The sequence below is a fragment of the Trichoderma harzianum genome (genome assembly GCF_003025095.1).
Source record: "Trichoderma harzianum CBS 226.95 unplaced genomic scaffold M431scaffold_15, whole genome shotgun sequence".
In the NCBI taxonomy this organism is placed as follows: domain Eukaryota; kingdom Fungi; phylum Ascomycota; class Sordariomycetes; order Hypocreales; family Hypocreaceae; genus Trichoderma; species Trichoderma harzianum.
In genome coordinates, this window is record NW_020209263.1 from 1 (window position 1) to 22047 (window position 22047).

The following is a 22047-nucleotide window of genomic DNA, read 5'->3' on the forward strand; positions in this document are numbered from 1 at the left end:
AATAATAAAAATAATAAAAATAATAAAAATAATAAAAATAATAAAAATAATAAAAATAATAAAAATAATAAAAATAATAAAAATAATAAAAATAAAAATAATAAAAATAATTAATAAAAATAAAAAAAAAATAAGAAAAATAAGAAAAATAAGAAAAATAAAAAGAATAAGAAAAAGAATAAAAATAATAAAAATACTAGCTACTTTTTACTTTATCCAATTATTATAATCAATAAATTAATATCCCTGCAATTTACTCAACCACTTCCTCCAATCTATATAAAAGCAACATCGACCATTGCTCCCTCCTCATTATGTCGCTCAAGGGCGTTGGAACCGATTTATTTTCTCCCCTTGCGCTATACTTTCGGGGCCATGACTTTCCGACAGAAAAAAAGGGTGAGAAAACCATGATTGGGCAGCATGGGTGGCTGGAGTCCACAGAACAGGCCCTTTACGATAGGAATAAGCAATCGCCCCAAAAGAAGACGCGGATCTTAGATGGCATAAAGAAGATCGCCAAGGATGTGGTAAGTGGCTAACTTCATTGGACGGCGCTGAGGAACGAACTTGGCTGATGGTGGCTAGTCTGAGCTGCATCAAACCCGACGAACTCATCCAGTTGCAAGGGGAACAGTGGGTACACATGCCGCAGTTTCACTGGATCCTAGAGAACAAAGCCTTTTATACTGTGAGCTCGAATTCAACCTTACAACGGCTCTAAATATATACGTCAGTGAAGAGCTGGACAAGGGCCATCTCTCCCCGGATAATCTCAAAAAGGTATCGGATGAATGGCATCAAAAAGGCCATCACAAAGTAATCGGCTTCAGATATGATTTAGAGACACAGCTGGAGCTTGTCAGTCTTCATATCAATGATTTTAGCTTCTATGGTCGCCGACAAGGCAACACTACCGAGATTGCTCTTCTGCTCAATGAGATGAAGATGAATGCGCGTAATATGCGTGTCCGAACGTTTTGCCAACCAGATTCCACTATTGCAAAACATCTAGTTGGCTCGCAGTCGCTCTTCAACTTGATCAATGCTTCAACCAGTCAGCAAATTGCACTAGCAGAGATAGCCCGATTTTTTAAGCTACTACTGAAGTAATACTGCGGGCTTTCATATTTTTTCCCCCACTAGTGTTGGAAGAGTGCTACACAGTACCGCGGGAAAAAAAAACCAAGAAAAAAGAACCAGTGGCATTGTTCCCTACCTACCTTGTAGCTATTCTTCTCACTCAGGGTAGTCTAAGACTCATGTTTCATGTTCACGTATAGTCATGATGGCCAAGCAAGAAGGATCTCCTGGGTCGCAGACCTTGGACGATTTGGTTATGGGGGTATGTGTACATATGAATGATAGGGCTTGACAAAATATTATTTCTTGATTGCAATATTTCATTTTTGACTTTCACCAGGCGTTGATGAGATTGATACTAATCACATAGCAGACAAACACCAGCAGCATTACTTCGAAACGCAGTGTTGAGCGTCTGTATCACTCAAAAGAAACTCCTTTCTTCCGCTACTTTGTTCCGAAGTTTCAAAGGAGGGCCCCCCTAATCAATAGAGGATATTGGCTGCGTCTCCGGGCGATTGATACCATAGTTCATAGGTTTCTCACTAAAGAGACAGCAGGGAAGAAGGTCATCATCAATCTTGGTTGTGGCAGGTAAGTGTTTGCACAATGTACATGTATATGATTCGTCTGCCTGCAACAGCTAACAAACACAAGTGATGTCTTGCCATGGCAATGCCATGCTCGTTATGAGAATTTAGGCAGTGATGTCCTCTTCATCGATGTGGATTATCCTGACCTCATGAAGAAGAAACGGGCCATAGTTTTACAAACTCCAGAGCTGCGAAACCTTCTTGGGAATGACTTCACCCTCGGTGATGAAGACAAAGACGACCTACTGCTGCGCAGCAACAAGTATTGCCAGCTTGGCTGCGACCTTCGACAGCTTGATAAGTTGCGAATGACTTTGGAATCAATTATCAACCTTCCCGAGTGTGCCATCCTGTTCGTGGCAGAAGTGTCAATTACATATATGGACACTCAATCTGCCGACTCTCTAATCCAATGGGGAAGCACTGTTGGTCGAGGTTTGTTTAAGCATTCCGATTTCACGATAATGACTCGCCTTATCATACGAGAGGAGTACATAAAACTGATTAATAACTAGAAAATAACTTCTGCCTCCTGGAACAGATTCTACCTTATGGAAAAAGGCATCCTTTTGCCGAGCAGATGCTTGGTCACTTTGTCAAGCTGGGTACTCCTCTGCGTTCTGTTGAGCAGTACCCAACAGTTGAGAGCCAAGCCAGTCGATTTCAGGACCGCGGGTGGCCTCGTGTAGAAATCAAGGATCTTTGGCAAGCATGGTCAAGTGAGGAGTTTGTGAGCGACTCAGAACGAATTGCCCTTGACGATATCGAGCCCTTTGACGAGTGGGAAGAGTTTATTCTATTTGCTCGCCACTACTCCATCCTTCATGCATCCACCGACTGTAGCCAAGGCTCATTGCCTCAAACGTCTACATCAGTCGCCAGTGAGAGTGCAAAGACGTTTGCAGGCTTGCGTGTCGAAATAATAGGGGAATCCACAAAGAAAACTACCAGACGACGTTTTGGAAATAGCATGATTCTAAGTAATGGACTTGGACAGCGATACGCTCTTAATTTGCTAGGGATGAGTCTCAACAGCAGAGAGTCTACTTATGATATCTTCTCACTTGATGGGCAGCACGGGACACCGCCGCAGCTACCGCCTTCGGGACCACCTGCTCGCATGTGCTTTACGCTGACAGATCTGGGGGAATATGGAATTATGCTGGTTGGTGGTCGTACGTCGCCCTCCTGTGCCCTATCGGACTGCTGGCTCTTTGAAAGGGGCACTGATCCGCGTTGGCGTACGATGCCGCCATTGCCCGTTCCCCTATTTCGGCATTCCGCTCTTCGACTAGGGAGTTCATCTCTTCTATTGATCTTTGGTGGTAAGAAAAGTTCATCGCAGCTCTCAGACGAGTTTTTCCTTTTCAACCCACAAAGAGCTTGTTGGCAACGGTGTTCCGTCTTAGGACCTGCTCCCGATTCCTGTTTTGGCTCAATCGTTTGCAATTCCATCTCCACGTCTAGCACCCCGGGAGTATTTAGTGGCATGTTAGCTGGAGGAATTTCCAAAGAGGGACGTATTGCTACAAAGCAGTATAGATGGGGATTGAACGTCTACAATACTGAGGTATGTTTCATCACCATTTTGCTCACCATTTGCATTGGCATCCCAGATTGTGAGCTGCATGTTATCAAAAGATCGATTATCTCTTCTTCTTCTTTTTTAACTGACGTATTTGCTAGCCGACCATTTCCTTTTCCCCCATCACAACCAGCAGCTCCAATAGTCGGCTCGTTTCTTCCTTTGGTGCTCAAGCTGTGCATTTAGGGTCGTCTGTAATCATATGCGGTGGTATGGGAGCGGATCCATGCCTACATGGCCAAACTATTACCGTCGTTACCACTTCTGCAGAAGGGTTTGAAGTTGAAAGTTTTTCCACCCCCCAAAATGACGAGCCCATGCCGTTCATGATTGGCTCTTCAATTGTACAAGATGGCTCTTCTCTTCTGGTGCTTGGTGGGGGAGCGACATGCTTCTCAATGGGCACGTTTTGGGAGACGAGTATATACAAAATCTGGTTGCCTGACCATATCCTGAAGGCTACAGATTTTACTTCACGACTACACAGCCTGTCTAATTCTACTATCGATCTTATTGGATGCCGAAAGTTTTCGGCCACTTCCACTGTTACAAGTTCAGGCGGTGTTAATCACTCGGACAATCAAGATCAGGGGGCGTCTCTAACGTCAGTGCCCAGATTACAGCTTGAATCTGCCGAACACTTCCAAAGAATTGTTGACCAAGGGAAACCAGTCATTTTCAAGAGTTGTTCCATCGGCGAGTGTCAACAGAAATGGACCCCTGACTTCCTTGTAAGTCAGATTGGCGCAAATGAGAAGGTAAGTTGACATACATTCCAAATCCAAGGTCTGGAAACGAGTAATTAAACTAACTATATTAGTTTGTGATACACGAGTCTCATGAAGACACGGGAGTGTTGGACTTCAACAGCAAGAATTTTTCATATGTGACTGACTCGTTTGGGGACATCATGAGCAAGCTGCAATCCGGAGCCCGGGTTTATCTACGAGCTTTGTCTCGGGATAAGCCGTCTGAACTACCAGCCAAACTAGAAGAGGATTTCCCAAGTTTAGCAGGAGATTTCACCCTGCCACGAGAAATGGCGTATATCAAAGATCACTTGTTCAGCTCTGTCTTGAGATTATCCGGCCGGGCGAATATGTGGCTACATTACGATGTAAGTTTATCTGTAATTCGCTGACTGGCTATCACATGCCTTTGGACTAACCGGGTATATCGTACAGGTTATGGCAAATGTCTATGCGCAGGTGGCCGGGGTGAGGAGAATGATTTTGTTTCCTCCCAGTGACGTGAAGCACCTGTCTTTCGCCCCTGGTGCTTCTAGCTCAAGCGTGAACGTTTTTCAAGCGTTGGAAACTTCTATATCTTCGCTCCGGGCGACACACCCCCAAGAAGCTGTAATCCATCCGGGTGATATTTTACTATTACCGGCTCTCTGGCTCCACACAGCTGCTCCGATAACCGACATGAGCACTGCAGTCAACGTTTTCTTCCGTGACCCGGGACAGAAAGATCATTACTCTCCTGGTCGAGATGTTTATGGTAACAAGGACCTTGAGGCATATGAGAAAGGAAGGCAAGCTATTGCCCGGATTGCGAAAAGCTTGCAGTCGCTGCCGCCCGCTGCCAGAGAATTTTACCTTTGTCGACTTCAGGATGAGTTACGACTAGCTACCGAGAATTAGGATATAGTTATTTCGAATCGGGGAAAAAATCAATCATCTACACCCCAACTTGCTGAGGCATGGCTTGCATCCATACTTTTGCCGTATAGGAAATGATCAAGCATTTAAAAGGTGAAAAGCGACACAGATAGGTGCTGGCATGCTTTCCTCTTTACTCCACAAGCCACTCTTCAATATTTATCCCAATGCCTCTCCCTATGCCTCTCATGACTTCCCATCCGACATTAATCCTCCACTTACCGGATCTATCCATAATGTCTCCTGTCCCAATTCGTATAAGAAGCCTCAGGCTGGCTAAGGTGGCTAGAGTCATACCAATGTCGCCATCCGGGCCTGGCAAGACGGCCGCTGAGTCGACCAATTCTGTTCTTACTGCTTCAAAGATTGCCAACAGCCGCTCTAAAATAAAGGCATGCGCCCCAAGTAGTTTACGGGATATTTTACGCTGCTTATTCCGATTATTTGCTCGAGCAGCGTTGGGACCGGAACGTCGACGCTTGCGACCATTAAAAGAAGTAGAGAAGAGGCTGATGTCGTGTCGGACGGCATTGTGAGAAGCAAGATATGCTGAGAGCAAAAGCACTCTCGCGGTAGTCGGTAGCAGGGCGGTTAATCCTGCTGGAGGCTGTGGATTTAGAGTAGTTGACGGCAATGATGTAAAGGTAAAGCCTTTAGTCGCAGGTTGCCGGCTTTTACCAATGCCCATGTCGGTTCCTGTAGTTTGAGACGACACAATCTTGGGATTTAGAAATGCCTCATCTTGGAAGAACGGTCTCGCCGCGACGAGAAGTTTTGAGAATTGTTGGGGGGTGTAGGTGCCGGCGAAAATGGGAGCTACAAAACGGGGCCAAAGAGTGTAACAGCTGTTCTTGAAAGAAGGTAACGACCGTCCGGCAGATTGAGCCAGAGAATCATGAACCGCAGCGCAAAATTTGGTCCACAGGTTTGCCACTTCTGGATCTTCACGTATCTCCTTCTCTGCTGTTGAAGTCGCCCTGGAGATAGGAGGTGGAGGCTCTAGTGATAGGATCTGGATTAACTCAGATTTGGTATACGGCGGGAAGTAAAGATATGAAGTCGGACAAGCTCGAAGAAACCCAGCTGGCGGAGTCGTAACAATGAAAATGCATGTGAGGCACGGAATCTACAAGCTTTTTGTTAGCAGATACTCGCTTGTCGGTTTCTTCTTATATCACAAAGCCCAATTGACTCACGGTTTCGCATAATCTCGCCAATGCCGGCATCAGGGTTGGTGGGGGGTCCCTTTGCTTGTCCATTCCATCTAATACCAAAATGAAATGTGTCAATCCACCCTTCAACTGAGGCTCATCGAATATGGCACCCAGGGATGCCGCAAGCTGTGCCAGCGTCTCACATCGTTGTGATTCAACTTCGCCATCACCATTCCCGCTCCATGCTCTTACTGCATTGGTTACTGCAGCGATGATGCTCTCGAAGAAATGACGTCCAGATATGCATCGAGCTACGTTAACCGTTGCGTGAACGAGGGCAGGGGACTGATTAGTCGATGCTTCGTTGTTATGTGACAGTTGTACGAGTAATTGCTTCGTGACGCTGGATTTCCCTGTTGCTTCTGAGCCATGAATCACAAGGTTCCGACAGGGTGCGGCATCTGTCTAGTTGGTCATAGAGTGTTAGCTATAGATTTCTCTCTCTTGCTCTTGTTGCAGGAGCTGGAATGGGACATACATGAAGTAAAGAGGCCAGTGACCGTATTTGGCCTTCTCTTCCAGGAAATTGGCGAAGTAGAGGGGCCAGAATCGTCTCATCTGGGAGTTGAAACACGAGTGATGCCATTGAGATGCCTTATGAAGGATAGATGGCGATGGTGTCTAGTATGACGCGATTTGCCAACGCATTTACTGCATTCAACGTCGTGCGGCCTTGGTAAGGGTCATCCGGCCCGTAACATGTTGATGACTCTTAGACTCGAGTATTTGAAGGAACAATGACCCGCATCAAAACAAAACACGCTTGCTGAGATGAGTTGGTGACCTGGGGAGCTTGACCTTTTAGGCAAATCTTTTGTATAAGCTCGTTGATTGCACGCGTGCGCCCCATATTTACCCGTCAAGGAACCGTCTATTCCAGTGACATCCCGGTCAGTTACTACTGATGCACAAATCAGTCCACTGTGGTTAGGCTACAGGCAGTGGACATGCAAATGTTATAAGAAATCTATTTGGCCTTCATTTATCTAATTTTTTTTTGATATTTGTAATTACATTGCTAATTAAAAAAAGCTATCTATTTATCAATGATTATTTAATCACTTTATTAAAAATTAATATTCAGTTATGATATTTTGCTATCAAAGTAAACAAGAAATTTTATTTTTTATTTTTTTTATTTTTTTATTTGCTTTTAAACAATACTACTGTAAAGTCATTAGTATTAATTTAATTATAAAATTACTTTTAGTAGGATTCATTTTGTGGCTTTGGAGTAAAGCTTATTGATACCACTAGCTTTGCGCATGTGAGCTACATCCCGCATGCACAGCTACCTGGGTACTAACCCTACTTACCTACTATAGAATATGCTGTGCCCGTTGACATCATCACCTGAATGTCACTGCTCGAGTATATAGATTCTCAACAGTTTGAGACACCATGGCCGAATATGGTCGCATAGATCCATTTTCTTTCGCAGCATCTCGAGATATTGAAAGCCCAGTCAGCATTCGAATGTAAGCCATCCATTGTCGAAGTCTCAACAGCAGTGTAACATCAGCTAACGACTCCCTCAGAATTGGTATAGATGGAGACGAGCGTCCTACGAAGCAGTCGACACTCCTCGAGAGGCCTCAAGTCCGCCATATTGGCTCAAATACGAGGTGTGCCATGATTAAAGAGATAACAGTGGGAAATAGCGTTCTGATGGTTAGCTACACAGTTCTTCCTCCGAGCTGTATGTCACGGTTCAAGTCTGGGCTGGTTCCAAGGCCCTGACTGTACCCATCCAGACATCATATAAACCACCTCGTCCAGAAATAAGGTATGCGAGGCACGTTTGAGTGACTCCAGTGAGCAATATGGCTAATCTGGGAATCTGACTCGTTAGATGGAATGAATGGTTGCGGTTACCAATATCATACAAGTCGATTCCCGCCAACTCTCGGTTGGCTATCACGATATGGGATCTTTCACCAGACTCGAGCAAAGCCGATCTTTGCCATGCGACTCCCTTTGGGGGAACCACTCTTGCTCTATTTGGCGATGACAACCAGGTTGTCAGGGGCCGGCAGAAGTGCTACATCCATAAATACAAGAATGCTGATGGAACTGACGATACGACAACACCTGCGATCGTTAGAAGCAACGGAAAGGGAGCACCGCAGTTGACTAGCCACACAGAAGAGCTGGAAAGGATGGAAAGCTTATTCAAGAAACACGAGATGGGCGAGATACCCCGAGTAGATTGGCTTGACCAGATGGTATTCAGGGGTTTTGAAAAGAAAGGATTACATGCCGCCAAGCTCTCAACCAAACTACGCCATCGAGATCCTACGGCGAACGGACGTGACAACAACGTGGCGCATGATACTCTAGACCACTCTCGCGAAGACACGCCAGACCCTTATATATGCGTGCTCAATGTTGAACTGCCTCGCTTCGACTTTCCTGTTGTTTTTGCGGATCACGAATACGAGCCACCCCCAATCTCAGCTCTGCAGCCACTGTCTGCCTCGCAAATTGTAACACAGAGGCAACCCGAGGTTCAATTTGGTCCTGGAATCAAGGCAATTGGCGAGAGCTCAGCGGACTTTGGGTCTCGTCTTGTCATGATATATGATCCTGAAGTAGGGCAGAGGGATAACCCGGCCGAAGCGAAACACAGGCGACTCTTCCGAAGTTCTCATCGGCACGGTATCCTAGACCGAGATTTAAAACCTAACGCAAAAGTTCGTGATGAGCTAAATGTTATCATGTCATATCCGCCAACACACATTCTATCTCCGGAAGAGGCAGACCTTGTTTGGAAGTTTAGATATCATCTAACCAAGGACAAGCGAGGTTTGGCCAAATTTGTCAGATCTGTTAACTGGAATGATCAAGGAGAATTGAAACAAGCCGTTCAAGTTCTTAGTCGCTGGACGGAAATTGACGTGGATGACGCACTTGGGATGCTGGGGCCGTCATTCGATAATCCTACTGTCCGGTCGTATGCTGTCAATCGGCTACGAAAAGCTGACGATAACGAGTTACTTCTCTACTTACTTCAGCTCGTACAAGCTCTCAAGTATGAGTACATGTCATCTGACTCTGGCGTGGACAACATTCAAGATTCACCACTAGCACAGTTTTTGATTCAACGTGCCGCGGCAAATTTCATGCTTGGCAACTATTTTCACTGGTATCTCATGGTCGAATGCGACGACTACAGCCCAGAGCAGGATGTCCGAAATCGAGAGATATATCGCAAAGTTGCGTACGAGTTTATGACGGAACTCGTCAAGCAGCCAGATGGTAACGAATCTCGGAAGACACTCCTAAGGCAGGCCGAACTCCTTGCTATATTGTCAAGGATTGCAAACGACATCAAATTGTCCAGCGAGTCGATCGCCAAAAAAACAGACCGAGTAAAAGCCTTTCTCGGAGACCCAAAGAACGAGCTTACGAGCATTGACCCGCCCCTAGCAATGCCCCTTGACCCTTCCATTAAGATTATCGGTGTTATACCGGACCAAGTCACGGTATTCAAGTCATCACTGAATCCAATCAAGTGTACCTTCAAAACCACAACGGGAAGCCAGTACCCTATCATATTCAAGCTCGGCGATGATCTAAGACAGGACCAACTGGTCATTCAAATTATTACCTTGATGGACGAGTTACTCCAGAAAGAAAACCTTGATCTGAAACTGTCACCTTATAAAATCCTGGCGACGAGCACGACGGCCGGTGCCTCTCAGTTTGTGCAGTCGCAGAGTTTATCAAGCATTGTTAACAAATTCAAGAACAATCCGGCCTTGGCCTACCTTAAACACCATAACCCGGACGACAGACAGCCGCTTGGCGTTCGACAGGATACCTTGGACACATACGTTAAATCGTGTGCGGGCTACTGTGTTATTACTTATATTCTTGGCGTTGGCGACAGGCATCTTGATAACCTTTTACTGGCTCCAGATGGGCATTTCTTCCATGCCGACTTTGGATATATCCTCGGACGTGACCCTAAACCCTTTGCTCCCCTAATGAAGCTTTCAAAAGAGATGGTCGATTGTATGGGCGGAGTGCAGTCGGAACATTACAGACAGTTCAAGCAGTATTGCTTTTTAGCTTACACTGCATTACGAAAATCATCGAACCTCATTCTCAACCTGTTTAGTCTGATGGTCCACGCCAACATCCCAGATATTCGACTTGAGCCGGACAAGGCTGTGTCGAAAGTTAGGGAGAGATTTCACCTTGAGATGGGAGAGGAAGAAGCAATCCGTTACTTTGAGAGGGTTATTGAGGATACTCTAACGGCGTTTGCGCCTGTTGTTATTGACAAGTTGCATGAGTGGGCACAGGCTCTCAGGGCCTAGATAAATAGGCTTAGATGAATAGAAACAGAGAGCGCATTGACTGAAGTTTGCAATGCCTACTACCACCACTGTAGAATAGTTGATTTCGTGATGTTGTAGAATTCGAGCCTACCATGATATCATATGAGACTCCTCGTCTGTCCATCAGTCCATCAGACTTCATTTCCTGAATGATACATACGGGCCCGTATAACTCCATTTTATACGCATTTTGAATGGTGGGATTGCCCGGTATGGCTATACTTACTATTATTACATGGATGCCGTGATTAAAGAATCTAAGTTTGACCGCAGCCTTGACCTTTGTGTGGTGGGGATTCAAGTATCACCAAACACGAATATGCCCTTGCCTCTTCTAAACCCTTGAAGACCGCCCTGCACTTCTTGTGCCAGGGTGGAAATGTCAGTGTCCCAATTCCACGCCACTTCGTCGAGGGGAACGTCTTGAAATTTGCCTTGGCGGATCAGATCAACAATGTCATTAATCATATGCTTGCGCCCAGCGACGTCCTGCTGGTTCCAGCGGGAAAGCCAGAAGCCGACGAAGCGAATGTCCTTGAATATGAGCAAGCCAACGGGAAGGGCAACTGGCTGCTTGGCCATGCCGCCGTACGACACCATCGTGGCACCTTCGCTGAGTGAGCGAGCAAGGGCCGTGGCGGATTTGCCGCCGACGCAATTCAGGCCCAGCGCAATCTGGTCGCGGCCTTTGTTTGTGATTTCCGCAAGCTGGTCTCTCCACTCCCGCGATAGAAACTGTGTTTCCGTCACAACTACATCGGCGCCGAGGCCAATCAATTCCGCTTTCAACGCCTCGGTCTCTTCGGGAGAGCTTCGCTCACGTACGATGTTGATGCTCCTCAGCCCCCAGAGCTTGCCGAGCTGTATGGCGGCCCTTCCAACTCCCGAGTTTGCCCCGTTCTGGATGAACCATTCGCCACTGCCCACCTCCAGCGGACGCATTCCAATGCCGCCTACTCCAGTGCTAGGGCCATATGCCCTCAGAATGCGATATGCTGTGCTGGGATTGACAGAGATGGTTGCCGCCTGAGTCGCACGTAGTCCCTCCTTGTCAATCTTCAGAACCTGGTCCAGCTCTGCAACAGCATGTGTCCTCCATGTGCCGAATTGTGCAACTGCTGGGATGACCCAATCCCCTTTGCGAATGGGTGATGCCGGGTCGCCCGTTGAAACAACTTCGAAGACACCTTCATTTCCCGGGATGACAGACGGGCTAGATGTCCCTATCAAAGATGTAAAGCTAGGCTGAGAGCCATAAGTCCCCTGAATGGTGTTTATATCCGCAGGGTTAATGGGAGCCGCAAGAGACCGCAACAAGACGGATTTGGACGAAATCGAGGGCGAGATGGAAAATGTGTGCAACCTTGATCATTGTCAGCTTGGGATTCTCCTTCGTTTCCTATCGCAGAGCGAGTGGATGCCCACTGTAGTACATCGGATGGCTCTCCATTCTTGGAGAAGACAAGAGCCTTGGCCTGAGTGTAGCCGTACGGACCTGATTTCCGCCGAACGGTTTGTTGCGACAAAGGGCTGTCTATCCGCACTGCCAAGGCGCGCCCGGTCCGCGACAGAGCGCGCAGGCTGTGGTGAGAACGGCTCAGCATCGCTTTCGGGATTTCGTAAAGGGAGGACAAGATGCTTAAGTATCGGCGGCCATTGGTAGTTGGTATAACCAATGGGTTGAAAGAAGTCAATGGCTGGGCGCAACTTGCTATATCTTGGAGTTGCCTTAGCTGCCCCTCCAACCCCACCATGTATGATGCTAGAGTAAACAACACGGTATGGGATGCCGAGGTACAAGATGTTGATCGCAACTTTTCTATGGTGTTCCTAGAAGTAAATTGGATATACAACACAACTACAAAGTGAACCAGCAGCATCTATGTCTGCGTATGCATCCAAGCGACTAATAAAACAGTTCCCCCGGCAATAGTCATCACAGCATACATCTCACGGTTGGGGGTATTATAGAGTTTCTCCGCATTTGCACACAAAATGACCTCCTTTTATATTTGATATCGCTAAATGTAATACCACCTCTTGACAGATAGCTGACTTGGGCAACAAGATTGTAAACTACTGAGTTGCTGAACTCTCCCGCGCCAGAATCTATTTATGTTGAGTTAGCCTTAATCTCTCGTAGATAGACGACGTAAAATCGAAACTTACCAAAGCAGTTCGGCAAGGAATATAAATATGCGTCCAGTTTTTCCTTCCATTCCATTCCATGGGGGTCGTGAAGAAACGTGTTTCTTCGTCAATCCTGTTATGGCCACCAACTCTTTCCGCGTCGCTGTTCAGTACTATTTTGTACGTTCCAGGCACTTCGACTCCGATACGGTAGTCGCTGAAGCTTCGGTCTGTGTGGAAGTTGAAGATGAAAACAAGTCCTGCCCTCTCAAACACAATTACCTTGTCTCCTTCGTGCTTCAAGGAGATATAAGCCTGGGGCGCGTGCAGCCAGCCATATTGTGCTTCACACTCATTCATCAACTTGTCGAAGGTGTTCAGGAATTTGTATCGAAGCAGGTTATCTTCTGTGAGGTTGAACTGTCGACGGGCATACCAAAAGGAATTGTTGTTTCCTGCCCGAGGGAAATCTAGCCATTCAGGATGGCCAAATTCATTGCCCTCAAAGTTGAGGTATCCCTCTCCACCCAGACCATGAGTAAGAAGTCGAATCATCTTGTGCAGTGCAATTCCACGATCAATCACTGGTGTCAATGGTGACAAGGTTGACATGTGGGTGTACATTTCTGCATCGCACAAGTGCATCATCAGTGTTTTATCTCCGACAAGTCTAGTGCTCAATTGTCAGTCACGATTCCATCATCAATGATTAGTAGGTATAGAGTGCATACGCTTGATCATGGCTTTCGCAATAGGCAATGGTTTTTTCACCATGGCGTCTGTTGGTCAAAGTGAAACAGATGTTGGCAAGATCCCATTGCTCATCTGTTTTCTCCTTTAGAATCTTGATCCACATATCAGGAATGGCCATAGCAAGGCGATAATCGAATCCTATTCCACCAAGTGAAAGCGGGAGGCAGAGAGCTGGCATTCCTGACACGTCTTCGGCAACAGTGACACACTCGGGATAGAGCGAATGCAGCATCTCGTTAGCAACCATCAAATACACAACAGCTTCCTCATCAACATCGGGGCCGAAGTATTCATGGTAACCACCGGAGAAACCGCTGAAAATGATTCATTAGCAAACACTGGATCATAAGATAGAAGGGAAAGAGTTAATAGACGTACGTTCCAATTCCATGGTGGAGGTAGAGCATACTAGTGACACCGTCAAAGCGGAAGCCATCGAAGTGGTACTCATCCATCCAGAATCGGAGGTTGCTTAGTAAAAATCGCATGACTTCGTGGTGACCATAGTTGAAGAGTCTGCTGTCCCAAAGATCGTGGTTACCTTTTCCGCCACTGTGAAAGTATTGGTGGTCCGTTCCATCAAATTGATTGAGGCCATCAAGTACGTTCTTTGACGCGTGGCTGTGGACTACATCCAGGAGGACGACAATTCCCATCTTATGAGCGGTATCAACAAGCTTCTTCAATCCCTCGGGAGTTCCATATCGGCTGCTGGCTGCGAAAAAGCTGTTGACCTGGTAACCAAAGCTAGCATAATAGGCATGTTCCATGATAGCCATCAGCTGGATGGCGTTGTAACCAAGGTCTTTGATTCTGGGAAGTACATTTTCCGTGAACTCTTCATACGTGGTGACGCGCTGCTCTGGAGATGAGATTCCGACATGGGCTTCATATATTCTGATGCTCTCTGGTTTTTGTGGTCGTGAGTGCTGAAATTTGTATTTTTCCGACGGCGCTGGGCTCCAAAATCGAGCGTCATATACCGGCGAAACAGAGAGATCTTGAGTGACATATTTAATCCAGGCTGGCAAACGATCGATTCTGTGACCTCCAGGGAGAACAAGAGAGATCTAATAATTAGCACTGGCATTTATACTTTGCTCAAGAATGTTGGACAAAAGTACCTTGACTTTGGAATTATGGGGTATCGCCTTCTCACCCCCCTTGGCTGGAACTGTGATCTCGAACACGCCATATGCATTCTTCTTCATTGGGTGAGACGTGAAGTTCCAACCGTCTGTATCACACGTTAGTCGAGCCGGTGGTGTCTTAAGGCATAAGGTAAAAGACTTACTGAAGTCTCCCACGAGATACGCCTGTTCGGCGTTTGGCGCCCACTCGCGATATATAACGTTGTTCTTCTCATCTACATTGAAGCCGAAGATGTCAATGCCCTGTGAACGTTAGGGTCAATCACCAAGAAAAAGCAGAAGAAGCAGCAAGCTGAGGGCCAAAGCAGCAGCCCATACCTTGGAGAACTTGTCAAAGCCACCTTCAGTTTCGTTGATAACCTTGATCCAATCCTGAGCTTTAGAGTATCGCCTCTTCAGCGCATCGCCGAATGGGGCTAGCCATGGGTCTAGCTGGATGACGCCTTCAATTAGAGTTAGCTAAAATGATATTGTGACCCATTCGCCATTTGTTATATCAAACCTGTGCCATCCTTGGGGATATCTTGCTTGTCGTTCGGAGCTGCCATGGCGCAGAATTGCTTGGGACGTGGGAGGCGGGGTAGCTTCGATGAGAGCTTTGTGTTTATTGCCTGAAGAACAAAACTTGATGCCCAGCAGCTATGAGAGATATTAATATATTAATATATGACGTGCTGATGTAATGAAAGCTCTGCAATCAAAATGCGCAGTTTGCGCTAATTGTTTGCAAGTGAAATGCTACCTCTCCTGTGTGTATGTAGGAATGTATCTTCCTGAAGCTTGAAGCTTCAACTCCCAAGTACTAAGTACCTGCGCCGGAGGTTTAGCTACGGAACTACGTAGTGCAACTAGCGTGCCATTAAATTCTTTTACACCATTAATTCCTATATAATCTTATCTCATTATTCGAATTCTATAATTACCTAATTATTAATTTTAAACATTTTCCTCAGGCTGTTAAACTTCTTTCGCTTAGGTTCTTGTGATAGGAGAGTATTAGCGTGGTTTGCATCAGAGCTACCTTCATAAAGCTGAAGCTCATGTTGATGGCGGGGTTCTGACGTCAGCTCGTCCTTGACAATAGAGCCGCTAGCTGCGGATCGTCTTCCTGTGTCTCCAAGCGGTGACGTCATTGAAGCTTCATTCGTCTCGCCCTTCCTGTTCTGCAATGGCCAGCCTATTGCATGGTTGGGTATGACGCTGTTCCGTGTAGACGTTGCGTCTTCACTGTGATGATGCGGTAGAGTATTACGGGCACCGTCAGCGTCGCTGGATTCTTTGACGTTTGCATGGCTCTTGCGCCTGAGTGTGGAGATGAGCCCTGGTCGGCGAGCCGAGGCGCCGGATAGCTGATCAAGAGGTAGATGTGGGTTCTCTTCATTGTGGTATTGGTCAACTCTCGGTTTGGGCGCATCGTGTTTTGGCAAACCGGAGTTGATACCTGCGCTGGCACCAGAATTTTGGTCAGGGAGGTTGTTGCGTGCATACATATTAAGAATAGATTGTTTCAACCTCGAATGAACGGGTTCGTATTCATCGCCCGTGATAGAGCCGTTTGTCAACGGAGTTGTGTTCATGTCGTCATCACTAGAATCTGACAAGTGATCGCCGTATGTCGAATCCTCATCTCTCCTTGATAGAGATTGGCTGATACGTGGCGCAACTGAGTGTCGCTGGAACGGCTGACGATTTGGATTCTCTACCAATTGCCGAGAAGGAGCAGCTGGCGTAGCAGAATGGTGCCTCTGATGTGACGTTGTGGGTGATAACGATCGTAGAGTCAACCTGTTTCTACCCTTATTACCAGATGATGATGGCCTCGGATCGAAAGAGCTGCTTCGCATCGATGACCTAAATCCACTTCGAGGACTGCCGATGGACCTACTACGTACGAAACTGCTCTCACTAGAGTCGGACCCTCGTCGCCGCAAAGTAGGCTTAATGACAGTATTTACCGTAGGTTCTGCAGTCGAGCTGTGTGTCGCATGTTGCTTTGGACGTCTTAGACTATATTCTGTCGAGACTAACGGGTCGTAAGATGATCTGGGCCTGACGGTTGGGCCACGGAGCTCGTCACCTATGTACTTCTGTTCATGACTTGCCGAGCGTTTTGGGCGAGCTAATTTTTGTAACCTGCGTCCCATCGCCAAGCCGGTGCGTGCCGTGGTAGTTGGTTGCTGCAGCGAGCCTCGCCCCCCCTGAGCATCTGTCATGGCAAAATCAGTATGCCGCATAGGCTCTTCTCCTATTTTCGTTTCCATCTTTGTATTGGTCTTGGGCAGAGTTCGAGATCGATCGGCTGGTTTGGAATTGATCGACTGTTGTCTTGCTTCATCGGGCGACACCAGTGTGGTTCGCACTTGACGTTCCTTCTGGGATTGTTGCCGTTGACTTCTCTGTTCCTGATTAGAGGAGTGCCCCGAGATATCAGCCAAGGTCGTAGTTCGTTTTGTCGATACACGCTCCCGTATAGCCTCATCATCAGCTTCCCGAAGGGCCTCCATTTCGAGCTGGCGCCTCTCCTCAGAGCTAAGGCTTTTCCAGTATGCTTTAGCCTTCTCCCAATCATCAGGTGATTGAATAGGAGTACTTGTGGTGTTATCCAGCGGCTTCCCCCCAGTGCTTGCATTGGCCTGCGATTTGTTGCGGTCTACACCTGCCATGGGCGGACTGACCAGTGCAGCATCAAGAGACATGAATCCACCGTCGACAGCTTCGGATAGATCTTCGTACGCATCACTGTAAATACTGTCCATGTCTGAGTCATGTTCTTCTTGGTTGCCAGTCTTATATCCTGAAGCAAGGGCTAATACAGGCGTGATAGATGCGTTTGCGTCGTCCATATGGAGCCTGGAGACATCTTCATCTTCTGGGAAACTTCCCGGAAGAGAACTTGGCTCAGTCGTAGGTGAAATATCATGATGCATAGCCGAAGAATCCGTATTTGAACTAGAAATGCCTGGGGACTTATTCAATGCCTTCGCATCTGATACTTTTGAACTTTCGTCTAGTAACACGTCAGAGAGCGGGCTTGAGTTTGCCGATGCATCCTTTGACGATTTTTGAGCCATTAACTGCTCTGTACCAGTTGAGACATCTTCGAACAGCTCATCCCCGGAGCTATACAAGTCTTCGCTCACATGCCCGAGACTTTCGGTAGACGCGATGATGGCTGGTAATGGCTCCCGATATTTGGAAATATTCGCAACATTTCTTGGAGTCTGTCCGCGACCAAAATGAAACGCCTTTGTTGACTCTATTGGTGGGGGAATTTCATCTTTGGTCATAGAAGACAATGCTTGCGAACTGGACGGCGGTAGCGGTTGGGGGGAAAGCGAATGTTCACGCGGACGAACAAGCTGCCGTTCTTCGGGCTCCTTCCCCTTTTTATCACGCACACTCCCAAATAATGGAAGTGCTGGTCGAGGAGACATTATCTCATCTTGTTGCGGTGAAGACGCCCTGTTTGCTTTCACGCTGTCGACGGTACCCTGTGTATTATGTCTTGATTGAAGGCCGTGCACTGCTGAGAAGTCTGCTTCTTCAAACTTGCCAGGTTCAGCAACTACAACTGTGCTATTGTCGTTCCAGCTTACTCTAGCACTTTTCCTCTGGCTTGCCGGGGAATCATCTTTGTTAGAGTGAGAAGTCCCAGTGAATGGATAGTCCGGATTCTCATTAGGATGCGACGACTGACTTCCACGACTCGAAATGGCAGATTTGAGGGCCGACTTTCTAGGAGACAGAGATCGTGGTGGAGGTTCGTGCTTAACGACTAACTGATCAGTTGATGATGCAAAATGAGCTGATCGAACGGATGTCTCTGAACCAGATCCGGCATAGGAAATTGGTATCTCGGTCTTCGTATGGTCCCAGTTCGCTAATCCAGGTGCCAAACTTGGCTCAATCGCAAATTCGGAGGCTTCGTTTTGAGAAGTATGATGGTTTTGCCAATCCCGGGATCCTTCCGTTTCAAGCTCCCTCTCCTGTGATAGCGTTTCTGTTGCCATTGACGTCATCGACGTGTTTTCATTCGGGCTCCTCCTCCCCAAAGATCTGCCAGTCGAGTGGGATTGGCTAGTTGCAGTTGAAAAGGGTTCCGACTGAATGTCGTTGGGTATCACTGGCTTCATTTCATTGTTTGGCTCTTGTGATATATGATCCCGATTGGCTGATTTTGTTCCTTTTGCCTTCTCAGTCGGTTTAGCGCCCTCAATTGGATGACTAGCTTGTACAAGAGTGTCTCTCGAGACCATTCTTCTTGAATTAGGGTCATAGACAAGGTCATGGTCGGATGGCGTGTGAGAGTCGTATGTTATCCGTGCGCGAGGATATGAGAAGTTTATAGATGAGCTAACGCTCCCAGAACGAGATTCAGGTAAATCAGGTGTCAATTCTGGCAATATTTCTGCCCCCTTCTCCTGGTATGGATCATGAACAGTGGCGGCCCCAAACCAGGAGCCTTGCTGATTGCCTTGCGACTTCTGGCTTGCGGTTTGGAAATTTTGCGTCCGTAATGGCATCGTGACGGCCTTAGAGGCCGGGATAGTGGGCACCGGGGGGACATCTTGTTTTCCGAGAGGCGTGTGACCAGGCGATGGTGATCGTCGAAACGTTCGTTCGCTCATGGAACTCACGCTAGGGCTTCTGTGTAGCTTACCCTTGCCTCGGTCGCGACCGATGGGCGACGACAGCGAGGAAGTGCGGCGCTGGCTTCTTTTCGAAGAAATTTGCGAAACATTTGTGGGTGGACTTGGCTGCGCCCGTAAGGCGGCAGCGGCTGCTGCTGAAGATAGAGATGATGACGGGGCTGGATTGCCTCGCATGAAGGCGGATGCGGCGGCGGTCGTGGCATTGGGATCGGCCGTTTCCTTTGTCAGAGGCTGCGAGATAACTTAGCTGTCTGTCCACGCATCATCGCAAATCGCTAGATGAAACAAAGTCAAAGGGGACACAGCCGTAGTGCAGGCCATTGAAATCGCTGCTGATTTGCGAAAGAATAATGTTGGCGCAAAATGACAGGGAGCTTAAAACCTTACCTGAAGCGAGTGATCGCGTCGTCGCGATAGCTTAAACATGGCGGATACAGCGGACTGCGCCTCCGAAGCTTCCACTTGCACGCAGCTGTTACAGCATGCAGATAAAAATGAACAAACTGAAAGATGAATGAAGGAAAACGAAGCGTGAACGATGGACAAGAAAGATATTGGGTAAAATTACTGCTGAGATGAGATTGGGAAAACGTCAAATACATCATCCTACGCGAAGATGTGGAGAGGCTAAGGCTTAGTAGACTGTAAGTACCCAAGTAGTTTTGGGCTAAGCCGTATGCAGCCTGCCGCTACTCGGCTCCTACTTTCTGGCAGACTTTATTCAAAATGACCTCTTCCGCATACAAATCATGTGCAACTGCTTTTCCTCTCCGCCCCTACTTACTACCGAGTAGACACTCCGAACTTGGCTAGATGTTAGACATTTGATCGCACTTTGTTTTGTTTTTTTGTACCGCGCATACTTGTTTTTTCCCGCCCCCCTCCTTCTGGTGCTTACAGTATTCAATGGCACCATCCTCGCCGCGACGATCATCCAGAGCTCGCACGTTGGCTTCCCATTCTCAACAATCCCTCTCATCGACCAATTTTACCCGTCTCGAGCGACATACCCGATCCCTTAATCGACCTCCTTCGGGCAAATCCACGCCTAGTGCATCTGTATCGTCCGATCCGCTTGACGACATAGACGATACGCTGCTTGGCCGGAGGCGAAAGCGCGGCCACGACGACGAGCAATACAAGGGCTTGCGGAACGAGGCTCTCGACATGTCCAACGAACCAGATCCATTGCAAGACGAAGAGGATGAGGCAGTCCGGTGTATCTGTGGCTGCGAAGATTACCCCGGCCGTCCTCCTGTCGATGGTTCGGACGCCTACTTCCTCGCTTCAATTGAACTAAGTGAAGATGTTACTGGTTTTTTTGTGCAGTGCGATATTTGCAAAGTATGGCAGCACGGAGCATGTGTCGGCATATTTAGCGCAGAGAGCTCTCCTGAAGAGTACTTCTGCGAACAGTGTCGAAAAGATCTTCACAAAATACAAACAGCAAATAATGGGTAAGGCAGTCTTTCCATTGCGTCGTTTCTGAGCAAACTCTAACGGGCTGGTGATACTTTCCGTTAGTCAAAAATACTCCAAATATCTGCCTTTGAGTCGACCTGCTAGAACTTCATCTCGGGCTACTTCTATAGCAAAGGATGGTGCTCGATCTCCTAGGTTGGGTAGTGCGAAGTCCGTTCGATCTCAATCGACCTCACAAATATCTAAACGCCGATCTACAATGAACAGCCGCGATGCGGCTTACGACGATGAACAATTACGACGAGCAATTGAAGCGAGCAAGGAAGAGGTAGGGCAAGACGGCACAGAGAGTGTAATTAGGCGTACAAAACGGGTACGCAGCAATAGCGAAGAGTTCGTGTCCTTTTCTACAATTAACACATTTGGAATTTCTGTTAATCTCCCTCGCAGAAACCATGTCACTGTTAAAAGGCAACGCACAAATTCGCAGTCCCCTTCGCCACCTCCAAAACCAATGGACACCATCAGTCAAGAAAATACCGATGACGAAAGCAATGGCCACAGCGAACAGAAGAGATTGCGAGGCTATAAAGGCACGGAGAAATCAGACAAGGAGGAGAAAGATCGGCTGCGGCAAGAGAGCGCGAGCAAACGAAAAGGGCGGGCCGATAGGCGACGTACTGAAGGTAAGTTAAGCGGCTCAAGTACGAGATGCGTCAGGCCAAGCACTTACAGAAAACTAGATTCCGATGTATCAGAGGAAGTAAACCCGCCGTCTATGAAGACTCCTGTTATAAAGAGCGCAGAACCATCGACTTTCCCCGAACCAGCCCCAGTACCATCCCCTATTCCCGGAACCCCTCCTGCGAGTCACTCCTCAGCTGCAAATCCCCAAAAGCGAACCTCCCGGAGCAACCACAAGAAGGGCAAGGGGAAGAACCAATACACAAAGGATCGAAATGCGGAAACCGAGCATTCGCCCGCCCGATCGGTATCACGAGACGCGCAACGAGCGACCAATGCGACAACATCTACACATGCTAAGCATACTAGCGATCACAAGGGCAGCTCGAAAACAAAGCTGGGCATCGCCGGTCGGATGAGCATGCTGGATATGAAGCGGCGGGTGGCTGCAATAATGGACTTCATCTCCAGAACTCAGGTCGACTTAGCAGCTGAAGCAACACTGGATCGCAGCAATAACTCAACGAACCAGCACTCACAGGACCCCACCACGTCCCCAACTGACACTCCCATGTCTAAAGATTTTAAAGATTTGAGTTGCATCGAGATGATGGATGTTCTTACACGAGATATGGTCAAGTGGCAAAATCAATACGCGTGATATGCACAATAGCGAGTATGGCCGCTCCTAACTCGTCGTTTAAGAATCATCATCCATCTACTACATAATACCCAAGCTGTTTGGTTTTGTTTCTATTTTTTTCGGGGGG

At 47.4% G+C, this 22047-nt stretch overlaps 7 protein-coding genes across 7 annotated transcripts; 3 read left to right on the forward strand and 4 right to left on the reverse strand.

Moving 5' to 3' along the window:
* The first annotated feature begins 292 nt into the window (after positions 1-292).
* On the forward strand, positions 293-1397 carry M431DRAFT_512225 (hypothetical protein). Its single transcript, XM_024919802.1, has 2 exons — positions 293-530; positions 589-1397. Exons 1-2 carry the CDS (start codon positions 315-317, stop codon positions 1111-1113), a joined length of 741 nt encoding a protein of 246 aa, XP_024769673.1. The 5' UTR covers positions 293-314; the 3' UTR covers positions 1114-1397.
* On the forward strand, positions 1289-4907 carry M431DRAFT_96202 (hypothetical protein; the record flags this gene model as incomplete). The annotated part of the gene is made up of 7 exons (XM_024924800.1): positions 1289-1345; positions 1457-1667; positions 1785-2111; positions 2192-3246; positions 3363-4019; positions 4082-4378; positions 4446-4907. The coding sequence occupies 7 exons, from the start codon at positions 1289-1291 to the stop codon at positions 4905-4907; spliced, it is 3066 nt and encodes a 1021-aa protein (XP_024769674.1).
* A 151-nt stretch (positions 4908-5058) lies between these two features.
* Positions 5059-6725, reverse strand: M431DRAFT_485989 (hypothetical protein; the record flags this gene model as incomplete). The annotated part of the gene is made up of 3 exons (XM_024916349.1): positions 5059-6051; positions 6122-6544; positions 6618-6725. The coding sequence occupies 3 exons, from the start codon at positions 6723-6725 to the stop codon at positions 5059-5061; spliced, it is 1524 nt and encodes a 507-aa protein (XP_024769675.1).
* An 815-nt stretch (positions 6726-7540) lies between these two features.
* On the forward strand, positions 7541-10464 carry M431DRAFT_499453 (hypothetical protein; the record flags this gene model as incomplete). The annotated part of the gene is made up of 4 exons (XM_024917798.1): positions 7541-7617; positions 7678-7764; positions 7824-7925; positions 7992-10464. The coding sequence occupies 4 exons, from the start codon at positions 7541-7543 to the stop codon at positions 10462-10464; spliced, it is 2739 nt and encodes a 912-aa protein (XP_024769676.1).
* A 318-nt stretch (positions 10465-10782) lies between these two features.
* M431DRAFT_499454 (hypothetical protein) lies at positions 10783-12089 on the reverse strand (the record flags this gene model as incomplete). Its single annotated transcript, XM_024917799.1, has 2 exons — positions 10783-11848; positions 11911-12089. 2 exons carry the CDS (start codon positions 12087-12089, stop codon positions 10783-10785), a joined length of 1245 nt encoding a protein of 414 aa, XP_024769677.1.
* A 472-nt stretch (positions 12090-12561) lies between these two features.
* On the reverse strand, positions 12562-15067 carry M431DRAFT_499455 (glycoside hydrolase family 13 protein; the record flags this gene model as incomplete). The annotated part of the gene is made up of 8 exons (XM_024917800.1): positions 12562-12594; positions 12655-13285; positions 13347-13682; positions 13747-14438; positions 14493-14605; positions 14663-14762; positions 14838-14962; positions 15022-15067. The coding sequence occupies 8 exons, from the start codon at positions 15065-15067 to the stop codon at positions 12562-12564; spliced, it is 2076 nt and encodes a 691-aa protein (XP_024769678.1).
* A 375-nt stretch (positions 15068-15442) lies between these two features.
* Positions 15443-19597, reverse strand: M431DRAFT_485992 (hypothetical protein; the record flags this gene model as incomplete). Its single annotated transcript, XM_024916350.1, has 2 exons — positions 15443-19402; positions 19559-19597. 2 exons carry the CDS (start codon positions 19595-19597, stop codon positions 15443-15445), a joined length of 3999 nt encoding a protein of 1332 aa, XP_024769679.1.
* Between the last annotated feature and the right edge of the window lie 2450 nt (positions 19598-22047).